This window comes from Oncorhynchus mykiss, chromosome 5 (genome assembly GCF_013265735.2).
Source record: "Oncorhynchus mykiss isolate Arlee chromosome 5, USDA_OmykA_1.1, whole genome shotgun sequence".
Taxonomy (NCBI): domain Eukaryota; kingdom Metazoa; phylum Chordata; class Actinopteri; order Salmoniformes; family Salmonidae; genus Oncorhynchus; species Oncorhynchus mykiss.
This window is the reverse complement of record NC_048569.1, coordinates 5,313,720-5,339,835: the sequence shown is the minus strand read 5'-3', so window position 1 is coordinate 5,339,835 and position 26,116 is coordinate 5,313,720. Positions and strand designations below refer to the sequence as shown.

Sequence of the window (26,116 nt, the reverse complement as noted above, 5' to 3'; positions counted from 1 at the left end):
CATTAAAGAAGGAAAGAAATTCAAACAAAGAAATGTTTAACAAGGGACACCTGTTAATTGAAATGCATTCCAGGTAACGACCTCATGAAGCTGGTTGAGAGAATTCCAAGTGTGTGCAAAGCTGTCATCAGGGCAAAGGGTGGCTACTTTGAAGAATCTCAAATATAAAATATATTTTGATTTGTTTAACACTTTTTTGGTTACTACATGATTCCATAAGTGTTGTTTCATATTTGTGATGTCTTCACTATTATTCTACAATGTAGAAAATAGTACAAATAAAGAAAAGCCCTTGAATGAGAAGGTGTGTACAAACTTTTGACTGGTACTGTATATACAGTATATATATATATATATACATATCAGTATAATTTAACAAAAGTATATATTTGAACATTACAGTACTTGAGTAACATCTTATGAAAATCAGAAGTGTACTGTCTATAGAGGTTAACAACATTAGTGCATAATAAAAAGCATGACCATGACAGCGCTAGGTTATAAAAATGGCACATTTATTGCTACAGAACGGTCATGTACATGACTTCATAGAATAAGTACAAGATGAAAAACAGCAGGCAATGGGCCTACGATGGGCTGGTTTGAAGAGGAGCAACTCCAGCACACAACCTGTTCGGACATATCTACCAATTTGAAGAAAAAAAAGTTATAATAAACAACAAGAACAATGATACTAATAATTATAACATAAAGATAAAAAATATATTTTTTTAAAAATACAACGGAAACTGAAAAACATAATTAAGAAAATGTAAAAAGAAAAGAGTAAGAATAACATAAAAAGGTTTTGAGGCACTCAGCCACATACTGGAAAGAAAGTGTAACCGTCATTTTTTTAAAATTTTACATTTCCTCTAGAATCACTGCTGCACGTACGGATGGGACCCTCCGTCTGACTATAGCCCATCGTGGAAAACACCATACAGTTTCGTCTCAGTAATATGGGAAACAACATCTTTTAAATAGTAAAATAAAGTAACAAACTTTTACTTTTAATGATTCCCCAAAAAATAATCTACAAACTGGAATATTTAAAATTTGACTTTTCTTGTCTTCTTTTTTTCTTCTGCTTCCAAATCTTATTTCCTCAATATACCTGGTATAAAAGGATTGGCCCTGCAACAACAAAAAAACAAAACAAGCCAAATATATTTTCATTTATTTTAAATGTAGTTTCTTATTTTTCTGCTCCTCTCTATCATGATTGGGTTCACTAGTTTATTTCATAGCAAAAGAGCACTAGACAAAGGAGGCCAAAGAACAAAAAATGCCAGAGGCACTGATCCACGGTAACTCTCTGCTCGCTCTATTTGTTTCAGCACTTTAATTGCATCACATCGTAACAAGGAGAAGGAAAAAGGCCACAGTTCATAGGGTAGTCTGTTAATACTCTGAAATGAACATGTTTAAACCAACCAATCACGGCACAGGGATGAATAAAATCATACACAGCAAGAAGTAAAACAATGAAGAGCAAGGTAAAGTGAGTAGACATAGAAGCCATGGTGCCACCTGGTGAATGTCTTTTAGACTTTGCAATACTTTTATATATGTGTGTATATAACTGTATACATGTTGTGCTTTCTATGGTTAATTTAGATGAAAAAGGGTTATATTTTCCATTCAATGTAAAAAAAAATAAAAAGGAGCCTGTCTTCTATTTCACTGTGTTAATCTGTAGTGAGTTTCACTGTGTTAATCTGTAGTGAGTTTCCCTGTGTTGATCTGTAGTGAGTTTCACTGTGTTAATCTGTAGTGAGTTTCACTGTGTTAATCTGTAGTGAGTGTCACTGTGTTAATCTGTAGTGAGTTTCACTGTGTTAATCTGTAGTGAGTTTCACTGTGTTAATCTGTAGTGAGTTTCACGGTGTTAATCTGTAGTGAGTTTCACGGTGTTAATCTGTAGTGAGTTTCACTGTGTTAATCTTTAGTGAGTTTCACAGTGTTAATCTGTAGTGAGTTTCACTGTGTTTATCTGTAGTGAGTTTCACTGTGTTAATCTGTAGTGAGTTTCACTGTGTTAATCTGTAGTGAGTTTCCCTGTGTTAATCTGTAGTGAGTTTCACTGTGTTAATCTGTAGTGAGTTTCCCTGTGTTAATCTGTAGTGAGTTTCACTGTGTTAATCTGTAGTGAGTTTGACTGTGTTAATCTGTAGTGAGTTTCACTGTGTTAATCTGTAGTGAGTTTCACTGTGTTAATCTGTAGTGAGTTTCATTGTGTTAATCTGTAGTGAGTTTCACTGTGTTAATCTGTAGTGAATTTCACTGTGTTAATCTGTAGTGAGTGTCACTGTGTTAATCTGTAGTGAGTTTCCCTGTGTTAATCTGTAGTGAGTTTCACTGTGTTAATCTGTAGTGAGTTTCACTGTGTTAATCTGTAGTGAGTTTCACTGTGTTAATCTGTAGTGAGTTTCACTGTGTTATTATGTACTGAGTTTAACTGTGTTAATCTGTACTGAGTTTAACTGTGTTAATCTGTAGTGAGTTTCACTGTGTTAATCTGTAGTGAGTTTCACTGTGTTAATCTGTACTGAGTTTAACTGTGTTAGGACTCTATTCAATCCGCATCACGGGTGTTCAGTTTTACACCGTGATTCAAATATAAAGACAATGTTCCCGCTTTAGCAGAGACTGCATTCACGGTAAATGGGGCGGCAGATAGCCTAATGGGGGCGGCAGATAGCCTAGTGGTTAGAGCGTTGGGCCAGTAACCGAAAGGTTGCCAGATTGAATCCCCGAGCTGACAAGGTAAAAATCTGTCGTTCGGCACAAGGCAGTTAACCCGCTGTTCCTAGGCCGTCATTGTAAATAAGAATTTGTTCTTAACTGACTTGCCTAGTTAAATACAAATAAATTGGTCCATTGGTCTGCTCAATTGGAAATTACTTTTACATGCATTTTTTATTTTATACATTTTTTGTGTCTTTTTTTCCTATACTTTTACCCCTTTTTCTCCCCAATTTCGTGATATCCAATTGGTAGTTACAGTCTTGTCCCATCGATGTAACTCCCCTACGGACTCGGGAGAGGCGAAGGTCAAGAGCCAAGTGTCCTCAGAAACACGACCCTGCCAAGCAGCACTACCTCTTGACATTTCATTAATGGTTCCGTAACGCTTCAGCTTTACAGATTGAATAGAGGCCTGTCTGTAGTCAGTTACACTGTGTGAGTCTGTCGTCTAAATGTGAAATCAAACATGATCGAAGACAGGAAGAGAGTATCTAAACCATATGAAGAGAGTAACTAAACCATATGAAGAGAGTTACTAAACCATAGGAAGAGAGTAACTCAACCATAGGAAGAGAGAGTAACTAAACCATAGGAAGAGAATAACTCAACCATAGGAAGAGAGAGTAACTAAACCATAGGAAGAGAGAGTAACTAAACCATATGAAGAGAGTAACTAAACCATATGAAGAGAGTAACTAAACCATATGAAGAGAGTAACTAAACCATAGGAAGAGAGCGTAACTAAACCATAGGAAGAGAGTAACTAAACCATATGAAGAGAGTAACTAAACCATAGGAAGAGAGAGTAACTAAACCATATGAAGAGAGTAACTAAACCATATGAAGAGAGTAACTAAACCATAGGAAGAGAATAACTCAACCATAGGAAGAGAGAGTAACTAAACCATAGGAAGAGAGTAACTAAACCATAGGAAGATAGAGTAACTAAACCATAGGAAGAGAGTAACTAAACCATATGAAGAGAGTAACTAAACCATAGGAAGAGAGAGTAACTAAACCATAGGAAGAGAGTAACTAAACCATAGGAAGAGAGAGTAACTAAACCATAGGAAGAGAGAGTAACTAAACCATAGGAAGAGAGAGTAACTAAACCATATGAAGAGAGTAACTAAACCATAGGAAGAGAGAGTAACTAAACCATAGGAAGAGAGTAACTAAACCATAGGAAGAGAGAGTAACTAAACCATAGGAAGAGAGAGTAACTAAACCATAGGAAGAGAGAGTAACTAAACCATAGGAAGAGAGAGTAACTAAACCATACGTAACTTGATTGATTGACATGTGTCACCATTCATGGTGTCTAGATGCTAGACTGAAGAAATCCCTTTCATCAATCAACCTTCCAAACTTAAAGTGAACTATAAAGTATACATGAACTCTTAAAGTGTGATTACTCTTATCATTGCTCGACAAGTAGTTTTATTTCTGAGGGCTGAGTATAATGATTATCTAGTCAGGTTAAACTTTTGATCCAGACTTAAATCTGTTTAACTTTGTGGTTTGTATCATATGAAAAAATTCGATGGAAATGTCATCACCAGGAAGTGACACCACCAGGAAGTGACATCACCAGGAAGTGACACCCCCAGGAAATGGCATCATCACCTTTGATCTGGGTCGGAAAAAAACGTCTGGTAGTGGATGTTAAATAGCAACCATCGTTACAAAGCAAAGATGACCCTATGATTGTTGACTTTATTATTTTTCATTTTTTTTCTTTCAATTTTACAAAAAAAAATGTGGAAGGGTTTCTGCTAAATCAGTCACACACACAGCCATGTGAGTACACATCCAGTCTGTCTGGGACTTGCTTTCAGTCTATAGTTAACCAATGTCTGCTTCGGGACTGTAGAATTCAAACAGACAATAGAGAACATAATGCATAAGGGAACGCCCTAATACAGAGGGTTGAGTGACTATATACTATTATCTTCGTTGAAAGACAATTATCGCCAAAAATAAATAGAAAAAAAACAAAAAAAACATTGGCCCTTTACTTTTGTTCTCGTAGCTCAATAATTTTCATTCAAGGGCAACACGTTTCATAACGAGCAAGATTTTGAATTTAAAGTCTCTCTTTTTTTTTTAGGACATTTCCCGATGCATTCAACAATTATTTTTTAAAATTATTTATCCTATATATTATCACCCAGGAGAACGAATGACAAGTGCTGATGTAACTGATATTATTATGGCAATGAATGGTCAGAATAGTAATGCTGTAAATGATACACAGCACATGGGTTCAATCACTGAAAAGAAGAAGACCGCATGATACGTACGTGACACGTATGTACGTACAACCAGGAAAAGAGAACTAAATACGCGTTGCCTTTTTCTGTAAACACAAAAGGGATAATAACAACACAGTTACTGCAATCATTTATATATTTTTTTTACGTCAATTACATCTTACAAGATCAAAAAAATATTAGCGCTTATAACGACAAGATCCAATCTAATAAAATGTATTTATCCTAGGTCCGATTCAAATAGCTGGAATTAGCTGGAAAAACACTGGTCCTATTTAAATAGCTGGAATTAGCTGTAAAACACTGGGACATAATAAACTGAAACGGCCTAGTTTAACTTCATGGGGAGATAGCTAGATTGCAAAAAATCGGCCATTTACAATTCTATGTTCACGTCTAATTTTCAGATGCTAGGGGCTCGTTTTGGTTTTTGGACAATCAAACGTTTAATTACCTGACAAAGTACGATTTCTAGCTAAGGGGCCAAACTGTGACTCTGACCCATACATGCTTAGCACCACTTGAATACAGCTAGAATATACAGTATTTCCCTGCAGACGAGAGTTCTGCTGTCTATCAACGAGTCATCGTGGTGCAACACTGAGACAGCGCATACAGAGATGAGTGAGTTGAATACTAAACCATGACACACGTACTGTTAATTGCCGTTCATTTTTTAATTAATATTGGCACCTGGCTAGAATGACCAGGCACATTACAAGCAGAATACAACTGATCAAATCAACTCAATCATTTCCCACTCTCAGCTATTCGTCACCCCCCCCCCCCCCCCCCCCCCCCCCCCCCCCCCACCAAAGGGACATGAACCAACCCTGTGTGCTATAACTACGTACACATTTTCTTAAAAAATACAATGAAAAATGGCAATGAGCATGAAAATAATATTATATACCTTTTTGATTTCCAATTACCCCCCCCCCCTCCAATCCCATTCTTCAAACAAAAAATCCCGGAAATATAAAACAAACCTTTTTTGGGGGGAAAAAAACTGAAAATGATACTGAAGCTTTTGACCTCACTACAATTTCAATGTGACACGTTTTCAACACACACCGAATTTTACTTTTTTTTTCTTTTAGCAAAAAAAAAAAAAAAAAACTGATACAATGTTTTATCTAAACACAAAATAACGACAGTCTACATGTAAAAATATAACTTTTACATACACAATTTCAAAATAATGGTACGTTTGCATCTGTTGCATACAATTTACAAATGTCTGTGTGTGTTTTCTTTGACAGCTGAATAGCAATGAGTGGAGGATGATGGGGAACTCCTGTCCCTTTTGTCCAGTCAGGGGTGCCATAGTCAGTCATTGTGATGTCAGGGGCACAGCAGAACAAGTCATGTCTCTTTAACACTTGAGATGCCTCTTCAAACCTTCATACCTCATTAACACTTGAGATGCCTCTTCAAACCTTCATACCTCATTAACACTGAGATGCCTCGTCAAACTTTCCACCCATCTCTAAGAAAATAATTAATCTGACCCAAAACAACCGTTCCTTTGAAAACTGGCACCTTCCTTATTTATATATTGTATATATTTTTACATTTATATATATTGATTTTCAAATAGATTAGGTTCCAGTTTCAGTGCCTTGTGTTGATTGGATAACATAAACCACTTTTAAAAACAGCTGCTGTCCAATTTTCATAGGGCAGCAAGTCGTGGTTTAGTATTTTTTTCATCGACACAGAAACCAGAACAGACAAAGAATAAGAGAAAGATTAAAAAAGAGAAAAAGTTCTGTTTTACACATACAACCACACACTGGTACTGAAGACTACAGGGGCTCATGGACAAGCCGATATTGATAAAAAGCTGATAGCTATAATACAACGCTCAAAAAACAGACATGTCGTTCACAATGGAAACAGGCTGCAACTTGGAATAGAGGAAGGGGTGCTGAAACTCGGGGTGCTGGGGCCGCCAGGGGGCTCAACTGACTAAAACAAGGTCCATTCAGGGACACGCCTTCTAATTACATATAAGCATACAGTACAATTAAATACAGTTTATCCCAAAATACTTTTTTTTTCTTTTTACTGTTTTTTAAATTCCCAGGTCAGAAAAAACCTGACTGCATAGACCTAATAACTAACAGTTCCCTAAGCTTGAATCCTAAAAAGTTCAGATAACGTCCGGTTCCTCCTCATCGCGTTTGAATGATATGAACTCTGAAAGGCACATTGGTAGAAGTGAATGTTAAAATTGCATTTCTGGGGTCTTGGGGTGGTTTTAGGGGTCAGGAAGGGAGATCTAGGGGAACAGAGGGGGATGTGAAGTGCTAGTCCGGGGTTTAAAATCAGGCAAATCATACAAGGTGATGGACTGCTCAGATTCTGGGATATACAGTACATCCCCCTCTGGCTGTGCCTTTCCATTGCAGCGTCATTATCAGGAAGTGACATCACCTGGGAGAGACCTTGACCTTTGACTTGGGTCTCAAAAAATGGTTGAGAGACTTTGCGCTATTCTGACCTGGTCTGGGACTCTGTGTGACAGACACAGAAAGGAGACATATCTCTCCCCCTTTATTTTATCTCCTTCCTTCCTTCCTTCCTTCCTTCCTTCCTTCCTTCCTTCCTTCCTTCCTTCCTTCCTTCCTTCCTTCCTTCCTTCCTTCCTTCCTTCCTTCCTTCCTTCATCTGCCTTGTAACATGCAGTAAGGAAGAGTAACACTACCAACGGCCATGCCCTCTAATCACAAGGTTCCATTTGCTCACGCAAAGGAGTGACCAATGAAAACACATTTCAATCTGAATCAGGACGTTTGCTGGTTTCGAATGGCTAGAAGATGTTTTCCCTCCATCTTCTCTCGCAGTGTTGGGGGTAACGAGTAACGAGTTAGAATACTCAAATTACTTTTTTTTGTGGTAATGAGAAACTTAACGTATTCGTTTTTTCAATTTAAGAAATCAGATACTTAAAGTTACTTTTTCAAATAAGCGAATCGTTACTTTGAAATATTATTTCCCTTGACAAATTATAATATGAAAATCCCTTCCTCATAAATTCACGCTCTTCTTGTTTCTTCAAGAACATTGTGGCATGAAGCTATCAGGATGGCAGAGCCACCAGCCTTTACCACGTGAAAGTATTCACATGATTAAGAATTGGTAAAAGAAAAGGAAAACAACATAATAATAATAAAACGCAAACTGTGCCTCGAGGCTAAGCGCCTGTCAACTTCACATATCAAGATGCGCATTCAGGCCCAAGCGCAGCTCCACAAGACCGGTGGAAAAGGACCCAAGACATCCGATTGCTGTTGATGCTGAGGAAGATTGCGCTTCTTGCTTCCAAAACAGCAAAATCTAGATTTACGTTTTGTTTAAACCTGTCACCCCGAGAAAACTAAATCAACATGTATGCGTCTTTGATGATTGCACGCCATTTATTTCAATGCATTTATGTTTACGGATTTCTCTGACAGTTGCATTCGCGGATTGAAGTTTACTCTTATTAAAATGTTCACGTCAACATTTCAAGTCGGGCTTGTTGTAACTTAATAGTCTTTATTATTATCTTGCTTTAATATGTCTATTTCGTTTCAAAAAAGCTGCCTAAAATGTTGGTTTTGATTTATGGTGCCTTGGATTTATCAAGATAGAATTGAATTGTGATGCAACGCTTTTGTTGTTGTTGTATTTATCAAACATTTCGATAGTTTTAAAATGGAATTTCGTCAGAACACTTGGACATTGTCCACAAATCAAAACCAACATTTCGGCAGCTTTAAAGAAACGAAATAGACATATTAAAGCCAGAAAATAAAGGCTATTAATGAGTAGGCTTTCATGTCTTATTTTATCTTTCCTTATTATCATAATGTGTATACGTTTTTCCTTCTTCACGCATTTTTTTGTTGTTGTGTGGAACAGTTACAACAACCAACTAATAATGCGATTTAAAAAAATAACACATTTTTTTTATTGCAAAATACACGGTTCAATTTAGTAAAACAACTGAAACAGCTATCATGATAATCTGACAGAGATCTCGGTCTGGAGCGCTCCCATGACGTCGGATGAAATCGTTGTAGCACCGATTAGTAAATAGGCATAACAACGACCAACACGCGCAATACATTTTCAGAGAGTTTTCTGGGGTTTGGTAACGCAAAAGTAATGTAACGACTAAAAGAGTTACTTTCCACAGTAAGTAACGCTGTAACCTAACGCGTTACTTTCCACAGTAAGTAACGGCGTAATGTAACGTGTTACTTTTTAATGCCAGTAACGCGGTAACCTAACGAGTTACTTTCTACAGTAAGTAACGCGTAATGTAACGAGTTACTTTTAAAAGTAACATTCCCCAACACTGCTTAAAGCCAACTTAGAGCCCAAAACACAAAGTGTTATCTTAAAATGTATCTGTTCTGTTTTTCGATTAGAAGTACACATTTTTTTTATTTTTTATAATTATTGCATGTTTTAAAAAATGTCTTGAAATTCTACATAATCTCAACTTTTTTTTTTATACCCCCCCCCCAGACTGACTGATTGATTTTTCATATATATCTATTTAACTTTAAACATCAAGGTGGAGTTCAGGCACGACTGCAAGAGTTTCCACAGTGTGGAGAAGATTGCCATTCAGTTGAGACAGCAGCTGAGTCCTGCAACATTGTTCATGTGTTAGAAATAGCCCCCCCATCATCACGTAGTTGCATTAACTTTCATTGATTTTTTGTGATTTTTTAAATATTTTTCTTTAACATATATAATATCATTTTTTTTGTGTTTTTTTTTTGAGGGGGGGGGGGAATGCTGAAAATACGAAACAATATAATAAGAAAACATATCTTGTAGTATCTGTTATGTTTTCATAGCCAATATACATTTGCAGTTCGTTCATTTCTACAGAAGACAGAAGACAGGTGGTCCTGGGAAAAAAAAAACATTGGTCAGATCAGGTTGGTCAGACAGATCGTTGATTGACGTGATCGGTTGATTTGATTGGTTCAGGAAATAGGAGAATGTTGTCAAAGGAAGTGGTCGCTCATCATCTTGATGAACTCTGGGAGCTTGGACCTATAGGAGGAAAGAAGGGGTTAGAGACAGCTGTGGGACACTGTACTCACCTGTTACCTGGACTCACCTGTTACCTGGACAAACAAACCAACAGACACACATACAGACAGACACACAAACACGCACAACTGAGAAGGTACTATAGGTACAACTTTGAGATGGACACCCTAGGCCCTAAAAATAACCTTCACAGTCCCTAAAAATAACCTTCTCAGGCCCTAAAAATAACCTTCACAGGCCCTAAAAATAACCTTCTCAGGCCCTAAAAATAACCTTCACAGGCCCAAAAGTCTGTGCCTTCCACATAATAAGATAAAGGTGTGAGACCTACCTCCTTACTGTGTACCTCCTTACTGTGTACCTCCTTACTGTGTACCTCTTTACTGTGTACCTCCTTACTGTGTACCTCTTTACTGTGTACCTCCTTACTGTGTACCTCCTTTACTGTGTACCTCCTTACTGTGTACCTCTATACTGTGTACCTCTTTACTCTCTACCTCCTTACTGTGTACCTCTATACTGTGTACCTCTTTACTCTCTACCTCCTTACTGTGTACCTCTTTACTCTCTACCTCCTTACTGTGTACCTCTATACTGTGTACCTCCTTACTATGTACCTCCTTACTGTGTACCTCTATACTGTGTACCTCCTTACTATGCACCTCCTTCTCAATATCCTCCTACTCAATATCTCTACGATTATGGAGATAGCCAGCATTCTTCACATCCCCTCCTATCTCTTTTACGGATAACACTTAGTTAACGAACTACCACCATCAGGTGTGAAACGATCGGATCAAATCAATACAGCACATCAGTCAAAACCACACGTTTAAGTTTCACACAATGAGTTAACGCGAGTCAACTACACACACACACACACACACACAAACACACACACACACACACGCACACACACGCACACACACACACACACACACACGCACACACGCACACACACACACACACACACACACACACACACACACACACACACACACACACACACACACACACACACACACACACACACACACACACACAGCAGAAACAAAATGAGCACACACTTACTGCTAATCTGTTGTTAAAATGTACCCAGGGTTTTGTTTCAAATAGTTTACAGGGTTTGATTACAGCCCCATTGTTAGTTTAACTATGCAACTCTGCTCGTTCAATTTCAATCGATTTGGATTAAAGGCCACATGGGACAAATGATCCAGATCCGTGTGTCCTGTAATTCGGATAGAGTTTGTATTATTCATGTGGGATGCAAAATGTAGTCAAAACGATAATGATATGCAGAGAGGGCAAGCCAAGTCACTGTGGAAGACTGATAATACATAATAGTAATATATATATATATATATATTTTTTTTTTTTAGCATTTTACTATGTTGTATTACTTGGCAAATGAAGCCAGAATTATTTTTTGAATTATAATTTTTTTACAACCAATTTAATTTTTCTTTGTTTTTGGTTAACGGTAAGTTATGGTACGTGTGTTTTCACAGCAGATTAGTTTAAAGTGAATATCTTCTGACCATTTAGGGGGTTTTTACATTTGTCCCATTGGGTTGGAGGCGTCCCCCATGCCGTGGTGCGGCCCGGCCAGGGAGAGGGTCGCTCCGCCGTCCGACGAGCCTTTCTCCTCCTCACGTCTCTTCAGACACGCTGCCTTAGGGTTCAGGTTCCTCTCTAGAGACACGGACGAACGCACACAGACGGACGAGCACACACACACACACACACACACACACACACACACACACACACACACACACACACACACACACACACACACACACACACACACACAGACACACACACACACAGACAGGCGCGCACCCACACACACACAGAGACAGGCGCACACCCACACACACACACACAGACAGGAGCACACACACACACACACACACACACACACACACACACACACACACACACACACACACACACACACACACAGGCGCGCACCCACACACACACACAGACAGGCGCACACCCACACACACACACACACAGACAGGAGCACACACACACACACACACACACACACACACACACACACACACACACACACACACACACACACACACACACACACACACACACACACACACACACACACACACACACACACACACACACACACACACACACACACACACACACACACAAACATATAGGCACAAGTAAGTCTTTAAGAACTGAAGCAACGCCACCTGGTGGATCTGAGAAGATATTTCTCTATATCTGATTATAAAACTATGGAGCCAATCCTAACTTCACTTAAGTCACATTTTCACTTAGTAATGCCTTGACATCAATAGGAAGCTAAGTGAACATTTGACTTAAATGTTAAGATTCAGCCACAGCCAGTCCTAAAGAATAATGCACCCTTGTGTGTGTTGGTGTGTGTGTATGTGTGTGTGTCTGTATTGTCTCTGACCTCTGATTTGCTGCTCCAGGCTCAGTAGGTGTGTGTATGTGTATGTGTGTGTAGTAGAAGTAGTAACAGTACTAGTACTAGAAATTGATTTATAAAGTACTACTACTGGTACTACTACTACTACTACTACTACTACTACTACTACTACTACTACTACTACTACTACTACTACTACTGGTACTACTACTACTACTACTGCTGCTACTACTACTACTACTACTACTACTGGTACTACTACTACTACTACTGCTGCTACTACTACTACTACTATTACTACTGCTACTACTGCTGTGACTACTACTACTACTACTACTGCTACTACTACTACTACTACCACTACCACTACTACACACACACACACACACCCACACATACTGAGCCACATACTGAGCCAGGAGCAGCAAGTGAAATCTTGTGTGTACTGTGTAACTGTCTATTATTGTCTCTGTGTGTCTATATATGTCTCTGTGTCTATATGTGTCTCTGTGTGTCTATATATGTCTCTATGTGTCTATATATGTCTCTGTGTGTCTATATATATCTCTGTGTGTCTATATATGTCTCTGTGTGTCTATATATGTCTTTATATGTCTCTATGTGTCTATATATGTCTCTGTGTGTCTCTGTGTGTCTATATATGTCTATGTGTGTCTATATATGTCTCTGTGTGTCTATATATGTCTCTGTGTGTCTATATATGTCTCTGTATGTCTCTATGTGTCTCTGTGTGTCTATATATGTCTCTGTGTGTCTATATATGTCTCTATGTGTCTATATATGTCTCTGTGTGTCTATATATATATCTGTGTGTCTATATATGTCTCTGTGTGTCTATATATGTCTTTATATGTCTCTATGTGTCTATATATGTCTCTGTGTGTCTCTGTGTGTCTATATATGTCTCTGTGTGTCTATATATGTCTCTGTGTGTCTATATATGTCTCTGTGTGTCTATATATGTCTCTGTGTGTCTATATATGTCTCTGTGTGTCTATATATGTCTCTGTGTGTCTATATATGTCTCTATGTGTCTATATATGTCTCTGTGTGTCTATATATGTCTCTGTGTGTCTATATATGTCTCTGTGTGTCTATATATGTCTCTGTGTGTCTATATATGTCTCTGTATGTCTCTATGTGTCTATATATGTCTCTGTGTGTCTATATATGTCTCTATGTGTCTATATATGTCTCTGTGTGTCTATATATGTCTCTGTGTGTCTATATATGTCTCTGTGTGTCTATATATGTCTCTGTGTGTCTATATATGTCTCTGTGTGTCTATATATGTCTCTATGTGTCTATATATGTCTCTGTGTGTCTATATATGTTTTTATGTGTCTATATATGTCTCTGTGTGTCTATATATGTCTCTGTATGTCTCTATGTGTCTATATATGTCTCTGTGTGTCTATATATGTCTCTGTGTGTCTATATATGTCTCTGTGTGTCTATGTATGTCTCTGTGTGTCTATATATGTCGCTGTATGTCTCTATGTGTCTATATATGTCTCTATGTGTCTATATATGTCTCTGTGTATCTATATATGTCTCTATGTGTCTATATATGTCTCTATGTGTCTATATATGTCACTGTGTGTCTATATATGTATCTATGTGTCTATATATGTCTCTGTGTGTCTATATATGTCTCTGTGTGTCTATATATGTCTCGGTGTGTCTATATATGTCTCTGTGTGTCTATATATGTCTATATGTGTCTATATATGTCTCTGTGTGTCTATATATGTCTCTATGTGTCTATATATGTCTCTATGTGTCTATATATGTCTCTGTGTGTCTATATATGTCTCTATGTGTCTATATATGTCTCTGTGTGTCTATATATGTCTCTATTGTCTATATATGTCTCTGTCTGTCTATATATGTCTCTATGTGTCTATATATGTATCTGTATCTATATGTGTCTCTATGTGTCTATATATGTCTCTATGTGTCTATATATTTCTCTGTATGTCTGTCTGTGTGTGTCTGTTTGTGTGTGTCCGTCTCTAAGTGTCTGTCTCCCTATGTGTGTCAGGTCCCTATATATATATATATATATGTGTGTGTATCAGGTTCCTATAGGTATATATGCATGTGTGTGTCAGGTCCCTATAGGTATATATATGTTTGTGTCAGGTCCCTATAGGTATATATATATATGTGTGTCAGGTCCCTTGCCTCTGACTTGCTGCTCCAGACTCAGTATGACGGCCACGGCCTGATGCAGTATGAGCAGTTTGGTCTGTGGCTTGTCACTCTTCAGGTGCAGCTGCACCATGCGCCCCAGCTCCTTGAAAGCCTCGTTGATGTCTCGGACACGCAGCCGTTCCCGGGCGTTGTTGGCCATCCTGCGTTCCTTCTCACGTTCGATCTTCTGCTCCGGAGACAAGTCCTCGTCGTCCGCGTTGCTGTGGGACCGATATAGGGGACTGATCAGCACCAGCTAAACCAACGCTTACCCACGCTTAACCATTTTGAAATGCCAGCACAATGGATGAAGCTAGGTTCAGTCTGAATCTCTGTTTATAGGAGTTGTGATGCCTATCCATTTACCTGTACAGCTGACCATACGGTATACTATGCTGTATAGATATATATGTAAGATGGTGATGTAACCTAAAAACAATTAATTTTCTATTTTCAATCGTTCAATGCAACTGCAGTACTGCAGGATACCAACTGTAGTACTGCAGGATACCAACTGTAGTACTGCAGGATACCAACTGTAGTACTGCAGGATACCAACTGTAGTACTGCAGGATACCAACTGTAGTACTGCAGGATACCAACTGTAGTACTGCAGGATACCAACTGTAGTACTGCAGGATACCAACTGTAGTACTACAGGATACCAACTGTAGTACTGCAGGATACCAACTGTAGTACTGCAGGATACCAACTGTAGTACTGCAGGATACCAACTGTAGTACTGCAGGATACCAACTGCAGTACTACAGGATACCAACTGTAGTACTGCAGGATACCAACTGTAGTACTGCAGGATACCGACTGTAGTACTGCAGGATACCAACTGTAGTACTGCAGGATACCAACTGTAGTACTGCAGGATACCAACTGCAGTACTGCAGGATACCAACTGCAGTACTGCAGGATACCGACTGTAGTACTGCAGGATACCAACTGTAGTACTGCAGGATACCAACTGTAGTACTGCAGGATACCAACTGTAGTACTGCAGGATACCAACTGTAGTACTGCAGGATACCCACTGTAGTACTGCAGGATACCCACTGTAGTACTGCAGGATACCAACTGTAGTACTGCAGGATACCAACTGTAGTACTACAGGATACCGACTGTAGTACTGCAGGATACCAACTGTAGTACTGCAGGATACCAACTGTAGTACTGCAGGATACCAACTGTAGTACTGCAGGATACCAACTGTAGTACTGCAGGATACCAACTGTAGTACTGCAGGATACCAACTGTAGTATTACAGGATACCCACTGTAGTACTGCAGGATACCAACTGTAGTACTGCAGGATACCAACTGTAGTACTGCAGGATACCAACTGTAGTACTGCAGAATACCAACTGTAGTACTGCAGGATACCAACTGCAGTACTACAGGATACCGACTGTAGTACTACAGGATACCAACTGTAGTACTGCAGGATACCAACTGTAGTACTGCAGGATACCAACTGTAGTACTGCAGGATACTAACTGTAGTACTGCAGGATACCAAATGTAGTACTACAGGATACCCACTGTATTACTGCAGGATACCCACTGTAGTACTGCAGGATACCAACTATAGTACTGCAGGATACCAACTATAGTACTGCAGGATACCCACTGTAGTACTGCAGGATACCAACTGTAGTACTACAGGATACCAACTGTAGTACTGCAGGATACCAACTGTAGTACTGCAGGATACCAACTGTAGTTCTACAGGATACCAACTGTAGTACTGCAGGATACCAACTGTAGTACTGCAGGATACCAACTGTAGTACTGCAGGATACCAACTGTAGTACTGCAGGATACTAACTGTAGTACTGCAGGATACCAAATGTAGTACTACAGGATACCCACTGTATTACTGCAGGATACCCACTGTAGTACTGCAGGATACCAACTGTAGTACTGCAGGATACCCACTGTAGTACTGCAGGATACCAACTGTAGTACTGCAGGATACCCACTGTAGTACTGCAGGATACCCACTGTAGTACTGCAGGATACCCACTGTAGTACTGCAGGATACCAACTGTAGTACTACAGGATACCCACTGTAGTACTGCAGGATACCCACTGTAGTACTACAGGATACCAACTGTAGTACTGCAGGATACCGACTGTAGTACTGCAGGATACCAACTGTAGTACTACAGGATACCAACTGTAGTACTGCAGGATACCAACTGTAGTACTGCAGGATACCAACTGTAGTACTGCAGGATACCCACTGTAGTACTGCAGGATACCAACTGTAGTACTGCAGGATACCCACTGTAGTATTACAGGATACCCACTGTAGTACTGCAGGATACCCACTGTAGTACTGCAGGATACCCACTGTAGTACTGCAGGATACCCACTGTAGTACTGCAGGATACCCACTGTAGTACTGCAGGATACCCACTGTAGTACTGCAGGATACCAACTGTAGTACTGCAGGATATCCACTGTAGTACTGCAGGATACCCACTGTAGTACTGCAGGATACCCACTGTAGTACTGCAGGATACCCACTGTAGTACTGCAGGATACCAACTGTAGTACTACAGGATACCCACTGTAGTACTGCAGGATACCCACTGTAGTATTGCAGGATACCCACTGTAGTACTACAGAATACCAATACCAATAGTTGTTTCATCATCATGATCATCTGGGGTTGGGGTCTGAAAAACTGATTGTATCATTCCAGGCGGAAGGGGGCTATAAACGCAGTGATGTCACAGCGTTTATCCTGGATGGTGCATCTTGGGAATGAGGAAGTGGTGTGTGAGAAACAGCTAAAACACGGCTCAAGTCTGTTGACAAGTCTGGAATTACCCAAAGGAGAAGAACTTCGGAGAAAACTATGAATGATTGATTTGATTCATTTGTTATTAAAGTATGTGTGCATTCAACCAAAGTGTTGGAAAGGGTTTTGGCAAATTTAAAAATATGTCTTTGTATTTTACTGTCATGAAGTCTATGTAGTTGCAGAACAATGTTGCAGATAGTTAGGTGAATATATTTGAGAATGTATTTCACTTTGTGGGCTATCCAAGTTTTTTGTTTTTCTAGTCGTTGTTTATTAATTAATTTAGCTGTCCCTCAAATCACACTGTTCATTTAATAAAAATCACACTGTTCACTTCATCAAAATTCGTTGTAAGCGGTATTTAAATGAAGCGAGCACTGTGGACATGGCTACCTAGATTTTAACCTATCAATAGATGTGATCTAGATCTTGACCTATCAATAGACTTGAGGTCCTTGTTGTCAGGCTCCTCCTTCTTGGTCTCCATAGACCTGGCATCCTGTAGGTTCTCATCCCCCTCATCCTCCGACTTGATCTCTGACGAGACGGACGAGGCACTCTGGCCCTGGAGACCACTGGAGAGAGCTGGGGAGAGGGGAGGAGAGAGTGGAGGAGAGGGGGGATGGAGAGCAGGAGAGGATGGGCGGAGAGGAGGAAGAAAGGGGGGGTAGAGAGGAGACAGAGACCTTCATTACTTTTCATTTTCTTTGCCAAACAGCAGCCCCGCCATTCAGTTTGTTCTTCTGTAAACACTTGGCAGCTTTCAACACACCTACTTTCATTAACCGGCAGCTTTTCTAACAATAAGGTATATTATGTTATTATTACAGTTATTACGTTAATATAACAGTTATTACGTTAATATAACAGTTATTACGTTATTATTACAGTTGTTACGTTATTATAACAGTTATTACGTTATTATTACAGTTATTACGTTATTATTACAGTTATTACGTTATTATTACAGTTATTACGTTATTATAACAGTTATTACGTTATTATAACAGTTATTGCGTTATTATTACAGTTATTACGTTATTATTACAGTTATTACGTTATTATTACAGTTGTTACGTTATTATAACAGTTATTACGTTATTATTACAGTTATTACATTATTATAACAGTTATTACGTTATTATTACAGTTATTACGTTATTATTACAGTTGTTACATTATTATTACAGTTATTACGTTATTATTACCGTTGTTACGTTATTATTACAGTTTGTATGTTATTATTACAGTTATTATGTTATTATTACAGTTATTATGTTATTATTACAGTTGTTACATTATTATTACAGTTATTATGCTATTATTAGTTATTACGTTATTATTACAGTCATTACGTTATTATTAGTTATTACGTTATTATTACAGTTATTATGTTATTACGTTATTATTACAGCTGTTACATTCTTATTACAGTTATTACGTTATTATTACTGTTATTACAGTGGCTTCTAATCCCTGACCGGATCTTTTATTCCTGTGTCTGAACATGATTTTATCATGACTTCAGTACCATTTGCTTGATTTTGCAGATCCATGACTATGGTGTATCGTCATTCGCTAGCTAGCTAGCCAGCGTTAGCTACCTAGCTATCAGGGTCTAGTCTAGTCCAATGGCTCGCTGGATGACCAGTTCAGACAGTTAGGTCCATATGAGATTCAAGGCCCTTATAAGTGCCATCGTGCAGAAATACTGTTTGATGAGCTTGTTAAGTTAGCTAGCAAGGTATACCAGTTATCAAAGAGGATGCTAGCCTGTTAGGCCTAGGCAGAATACTGCCCCCTTTGGAGGAATTGCGTGCCCATAGTAAACTGAAAAAAAATCTGTCCAAAATTGCTAATATATGCATATAATAATAATTATTGGATAGAAAACACTCTAAAGCTTCTAAAACCGTTGGAATTATGTCTGTAAGTATAGCAGAACTCACAGGGCAGGCATTCTTCCAAACTAGTTTTGTGGTCATGAAAGTTGGGGCAACTTTGACGTGATCGCCCCCACCCTTCCCAACCAGCTATGGAACTTTCTATGTCTTCCACTAGATGTCCTCATTCAGTAGAGCGTTTAATCGTTCAAATCCCGCGAGAATTGGCCCTATGGGATTGAATTGAGTGAGTGCCGCGAGAAAATACCTGTGCGTTAGGGCGCGAATTGGTCCCAGACATTCCTTTGTTCCAGCACTCAGAAGAAGGACAAACAATGACCGGTTGAATTGAAAATTGTTTTGTACGTTTAGAACATCCTAAAGCTTGATTCTGCACTTAGTTTGACCTGTTTAGTCGACATATAATATGTAATTTTGACGTTTTGATGCGCAACTTTTCCGGACCAGAGGACATTTTGGGTGCATTTCAGCTGATATTGTTAGCAGTAGCTAATACAAAGACACAAGACTTGAAACCAAACGATGTTTTGGGTAAGTATGAACCCTTCCAGTACATTCTGAACGAAGACCATCAAAGGTAAGGGAATATTTATGCTAAATTCTGTGTTTCTGTTGACTCCAACATAGCGGAGAAATATAGCTTATATCTGAGCGCCGTCTCAGAATATTGAATAGCGAGCGATTTCTGTAACGTTAAAAAGAAATGTGACAAAGCGATTGCATTAAGAAGCAGTGTATCTTTCTAACTATATGTAGAACATGTATATTTAGTCAAAGTTTATGATGTCTACGTTACCTTGCGGCGCTACCTATATTTTCTGCGGACATTTTTGAGTATTTTCTGAACATGAATTCAATGTAAATGGACATTTATGGATATAAATGGCATATTATTGATTTTTTTTTTTTTTACTGTGTAACATGTCCTATTACTGTCATCTGATGAAGATTTTCAAAAGGTTAGTGAATGATTTATTTTTTAATCCTGCTTTTATAATTGTATATTTTCTGGGACAAAATGGCTGCCGCTTGTCTTGGTTTCGGTGGTGGTCTAATATAAATATGTGGTGTGTTTTCGCGTAAAACATTTAAAAAATCTGACATGCTGGGTAGATGAACAAGGTGTTTATCTTTCATTTGAGCTATTGGACTTGTTAATGTGTGGAGGTTAAATATTTCTAAGAATATTTTTGCATTGCCTGAGCCACGGTTTGAGCTGAACGGGGGGGGGGGGGGGGGGTGGCGTCAACCCCTCGCGTCAACAGGCTAGCTAGCTTTGCATGCATGGCAGGACCAGTGTTGTGATACACGGTAGACCAACCCCTGGTGTTGTCATCATTAAAACCAGGACGGTTTTGGCCGTAGAGAAAACACTTTGTTTCAGAGAGCTCCCTTGGCATTCGTTAATTTCTCTCTTTATATTTTTTTTCGCTTGAAAAAAGTGGTAGAATTTGCTAAATAAGTTACCCTACAATGAGTCTTCATGGCTATTTCTCAAAAGTTTCCAACAACGTGCCCAGCAGAACTACACCCGTGAACCACCACCCGTGTAGATGTGCAGGATGAGATAACCAACATTGGCGAGGCCAACACCATTGCAGATCCAGGCACAATAGACCTTGTGATTCAAAAGACGACTGATAACATTACTAAAGTGATCGATATCAAGATAGGAACGGTCTTGGAAGCAATAGCAGGCCATTCAGCCGAACTACAGAAAGTTGTCATGCGGAACAAAGAATTTCTACTGTGGAAACTTCAACTACATGAATGGACACTAAGATAAGGGCACTTTAGGTGAGCAAAATGGCGGAGCACATTGATCATTTGGATAAGCGAGAACGCAGATGCAATATCCGTGTGGTGAGACTCCCGGAAGATACTGAAGGGACACGTCCAGTTAAACTCTTTGAGGAATGGATTCCTGGAAACCTGGCGACCTGGCAACCTGGCAACCTACAAATGGATACTAAGGCTGGACGTGTGAAACTGGATCGAGCCCATCGATACCCGGTCCCAACCAGCGCCCACGGCCAGTGGTCCCAACCAGCGCCCACGACCAGCGGTCCCAACCAGCTCCCACGACCAGCGGTCCCAACCAGCGCCCACGGCCAGTGGTCCCAACCAGCGCCCACGGCCAGTGGTCCCAACCAGCGGTCCCAACCAGCGCCCACGGCCAGTGGTCCCAACCAGCGCCCATGGCCAGTGGTCCCAACCAGCGCCCACGACCAGCGGTCCCAACCAGCTCCCACGACCAGCGGTCCCAACCAGCGCCCACGGCCAGTGGTTATTAAGTTCCACAACTTCCTTGACAAGCAGCGCGTCACGGATGCAGAAAAAACACCGGATCTGATGGTAGTCAACGCCAAGATCCAATTCTTCAATGATTACTCCACAGCGGTTGTATGAAGACGGAAGGCGTTTGATGAGGCGAAGGCTCAGAAGACTGAAGATGGACTACGCACTGCTGTTCCCGTACACATTGAAGATGATCAAATCAAATCAAATGTATTTGTCACATACACATGGTTAGCAGATGTTAATGCGAGTGCAGCGAAATGCTTGTGCTTCTAGTTCCGACAATGCAGTAATAACCAACGAGTAATCTAACCTAACAATTCCAAAACTACTACCTTATACACACAAGTGTAAAGGGATGAAGAATATGTACATTAAGATACAGTATATGAATGAGTGATGGTACAGAATGACATAGGCAAGATGCAGTAGATGGTATAGAGTACAGTATATACATATGAGATTATGGTCAACGGAACACCTAAGAAGCTTTACACACATGAAGAGGCTGCTGCATTTATTGACTCTCTCGGGATAAATAACTTTACGCTGCGCATTGGATAACTTTTTTATTCAAATCTAATCACGAAGCAGTGATATGAGTTCTCAAGTGCTCTTGTTCAGTAACTGCCACCATAGCTCAGACTGAGATCTGTGTGAATCTACATTGGTGCCCAGCTTGGTCTTAGGTGGACTTAGCTGGTCTAAGGTGGAAGAGCCTCAATCTTCTTTTATTGATTTTCCATATGTATAAATGACGAGACTATAGAGTGGTTATGCAGACTACATTGGAGAATTGAAATCCTCTGTTAGCTAGAAGGGAAAACCCCATTGTTATTACTGATTCTGATGGAAACCATTTATATGAAAATAAATTGATAAATTAGTCATTTAAGAAATGTTACGCAAATCTTTATGCCTCACAACTGACAAATGATGCACTAAAAACGATGGAGGAGTTATTTTCTACGATTGATCTCCCGACTATCTCCGAAGAACAAAGGTCTCTCCTCAATGCTCCTATTACCAAGGAAGAGATCATGTTTGCAATTGAGAAGCTGCAAAAATGGTGTTGGCCCCAGGGACCAGACGGGTTCTGTAGTGAGTTCTATAAGGAGTTCCACGGACTGATCATTGAGCCATTGCTTGATATGTTTACCCACCATCTCTCTCGAACGCTGACATAACGCTGACATAACGCTGACATAACGCTGACATAACGCTGACATAACGCTAACATATCACTTATTCTCAAAGAAGGGGAAATGCCCAGAGTCTTGTTACTCGATCAATTGCTCTTCTGAAGGTGGATCGAAAATTGCTTTCTAAAATCCTAGTCACACGACTAGAGGACTTATTGCCGCTAATTGTGAAAAGGGACCCAACTGGCTTCAATTAAGGACCGTAAACACATGTAACATTGTCCGGCGACATCTTAATGTTATTCGAGCCTACCAACCAAGTGCTGTGGACGGTCCGGTGCTCTCCCTAGATGCTGAGAAAGCATTTGACCGTGTGGAGTAGTCCTACCTATTCTTTGCTCTAATTAAATTTGGTCTAGGTGACAACTGTATAATAATTTCCATAGTTTTATAACAGTTTCACTTTAAATAATATTAAATAAATAATAATAAATAAATGTATCACTAGTCACTTTAAGCAAATACCACTTTATATAATGTTTATATATCTTACATTACTCATCTCATATGTATATACTGCATCATATACCCTCTATAGCATCTTTCCTTTGCCGTTTGGTCATCACTCATCCATATATTTATATATTCTCATACCATCCTTTTTAGATGTGTGTGTATTAGATAGTTGTTGTGGAATTTGTTAGATTACTTGTTAGATTATTACTGTTGAAACTAAAAAGCACAAGCATTTCGCTACACTCGCATTAACATCTGCTAATCATGTGTATGTGACCAATAAAATGTGATTTGATTTTGATTTGATAAAATGGTGTAAGGTTCAAAATGACGATCATCAGTCGGCTGTCCTTACTAATGGGCTAAGGTCGCATAGCTTCTCCACACACAGAGGTACCAGACAGGGCTGTCCTTACTAATGGGCTAAGGTCGCATAGCTTCTCCACACACAGAGGTACCAGACAGGGCTGTCCTTACTAATGGGCTAAGGTCGCATAGCTTCTCCACACACAGAGGTACCAGACAGGGCTGTCCTTACTAATGGGCTAAGGTCGCATAGCTTCTCCACACACAGAGGTACCAGACAGGGCTGTCCTTACTAATGGGCTAAGGTCGCATAGCTTCTCCACACACAGAGGTACCAGACAGGGCTGTCCTTACTAATGGGCTAAGGTCGCATAGCTTCTCCACACACAGAGGTACCAGACAGGGCTGTCCTTACTAATGGGCTAAGGTCGCATAGCTTCTCCACACACAGACGTACCCGACAGGGCTGTCCTTTGTCCCCTCTCCTATTGGTGCTTGTTATGGAACCACTGGCCTATCAGAGTAACGCCTGCTATACACTATCTGACGTTCATCATAAAATAAGCTTGTATGCTGATGGAGTCCTGATATTCATCTCTTCAAGACTTCAATTACATATCTTGTTAATATTATTGAATTATTCAGTGTATTCTCAGTCTACAATATTAGTTTAACTAAATCAGAGGATATGCCACTTGGTAGTCTTCACTCTGTACCTACTACCTCTCTCCCCTTTCCTTTTAAATGGTCTCCCTCAGGTTTCATGTATTTGGGTATATTTGTAACTGCTAAGTTCCAGCAAATGTACAAAGCCAATTTTGTTCCCTTGTTTGATACAAAAAGACAGGGTCTGGAGCGCTGGAACTCACTCCTGATTTCATGGTTGGGTAGAATATCCCTCTTCTATAAAGGATTGGCATAAGATACCATTTCAATGGGAGCCATTGGAATATCTGACATTTAAATTACATTCTAAAACAGATCAGTTCTACAAAGTGTGTGAACCTCATTTGAATCACCTAGAAGTTGATTCCTCAGCTGTTATGCTGAAAGGATTTACTTAGAATGGTGGTTGTTCACCTGTCTCAAGATTACACTGTACGTTCCATGTGTTGGGACCTAATTCCTTTATTTAAAATGAGCTTTTGTTTAATTTCTGTCTGTTTTTTTAGTTGGTTTCTTCGTTATTCATATTTTATCTCTTAATATGGGAGAAAAGGGTGAAATTCCCCCCAAAATACTATTAAAATATCTATCTATCCCCTCACGAACGCGCATTCTTCTGCCTCTTCTGTAGCAGGTGTAAAAGAAACACAGACTGGAAAAGTAGATGCGCAATGGATTATGGTTATTGTAGTTAATTACCATGTTTTATGCACTAAACTATGTAGAATATTGGCTTATTGGAACTACAACGTCATACAGTTCAGGCTGGATTTTATTTTTATTTGACTAGGCAAGTCAGTTAAGAACAAATTCTTATTTTCAATGACGGCCTAGGAACAGTGGGTTAACTGGTCTAGGAACAGTGGGTTAACTGGTCTAGGAACAGTGGGTTAACTGGTCTAGGAACAGTGGGTTAACTGCCTGTTCAGGAGCAGAACTACAGAAATGTACCTTGTCAGCTCGGGGGTTTGAGCTTGCAACCTTCCAGTTACTAGTCCAATGCTCTAACCACTAGGCCACCCCAAGCTAATGAATCTGATTTATCTCTAGAGAAACTACAACTCCCTACTAGAGGTTGACCGATTATGATTTTTCAACGCCGATACCGATTATTGGAGGACCAAAAAAAAGCTGATACCGATTAATCGCCCGATTTTTTAACATGTATTTGTAATAATGACAATTACAACAATACTGAATGAACACTTATTTTAACTTAATATAACACATAAATAAAAATAAATTTAGCCTCAAATAAATTATGAAACATGTTCAATTTGGTTTAAATAATTAAAAAACAAAGTGTTGGAGAAGAAAGTAAAAGTGCAATATGTGCCATGTAAGAAAGCTAACGTTTTAGTTCCTTGCTCAGAAAATGAGAACATACGAAAGTTGGTGGTTCCTTTTAACATGAGACTTCAATATTCCAAGGTAAGAGGTTTTAGGTTGTAGTTAATATAGTATTTATAGGACTATTTCTCTCTATACCATTTGTATTTCATATACCTTTGACTATTGGATGTTCTTATAGGCACTATAGCATTGCCAGTGTAACAGTATAGCTTCCGTCCCTCTCCTCGCCCCTACCTGGGCTCGAACCAGGAACACATCGACAACAGCTACGCTCGAAGCAGCGTTACCCATCGCTCCAAAAGAGCCGTGGCCCTTGCAGAGCAAGGGGAACAACTACTCCAAGTCTCAGAGCGAGTGACGTTTGAAAAGCTATTAGCGCAAA

General features: G+C 39.4%; 1 protein-coding gene across 13 annotated transcripts in view; it reads right to left on the bottom strand.

Moving 5' to 3' along the window:
• Nucleotides 1-496: 496 nt before the first annotated feature.
• The window catches only part of tcf4 (transcription factor 4), a 430,881-nt gene continuing 405,261 nt past the window's right edge, over nucleotides 497-26,116 (bottom strand). For 10 of the 13 annotated variants that reach the window (XM_036976636.1, XM_036976640.1, XM_036976637.1 and 7 more), the window contains 4 exons: nucleotides 17,984-18,134; nucleotides 14,722-14,951; nucleotides 11,645-11,780; nucleotides 497-10,085 (listed from right to left, as the gene is read on the bottom strand). In XM_036976636.1, the coding sequence (XP_036832531.1) occupies nucleotides 10,037-10,085; nucleotides 11,645-11,780; nucleotides 14,722-14,951; nucleotides 17,984-18,134 (566 nt within the window). In that variant the 3' untranslated portion in view covers nucleotides 497-10,036. Of the gene's footprint in view, nucleotides 10,086-11,626; nucleotides 11,781-14,721; nucleotides 14,952-17,983; nucleotides 18,135-26,116 lie in introns of all 13 variants that reach the window. The other 3 variants (XM_036976641.1, XM_036976638.1, XM_036976645.1) reach the window with 1 other exon arrangement.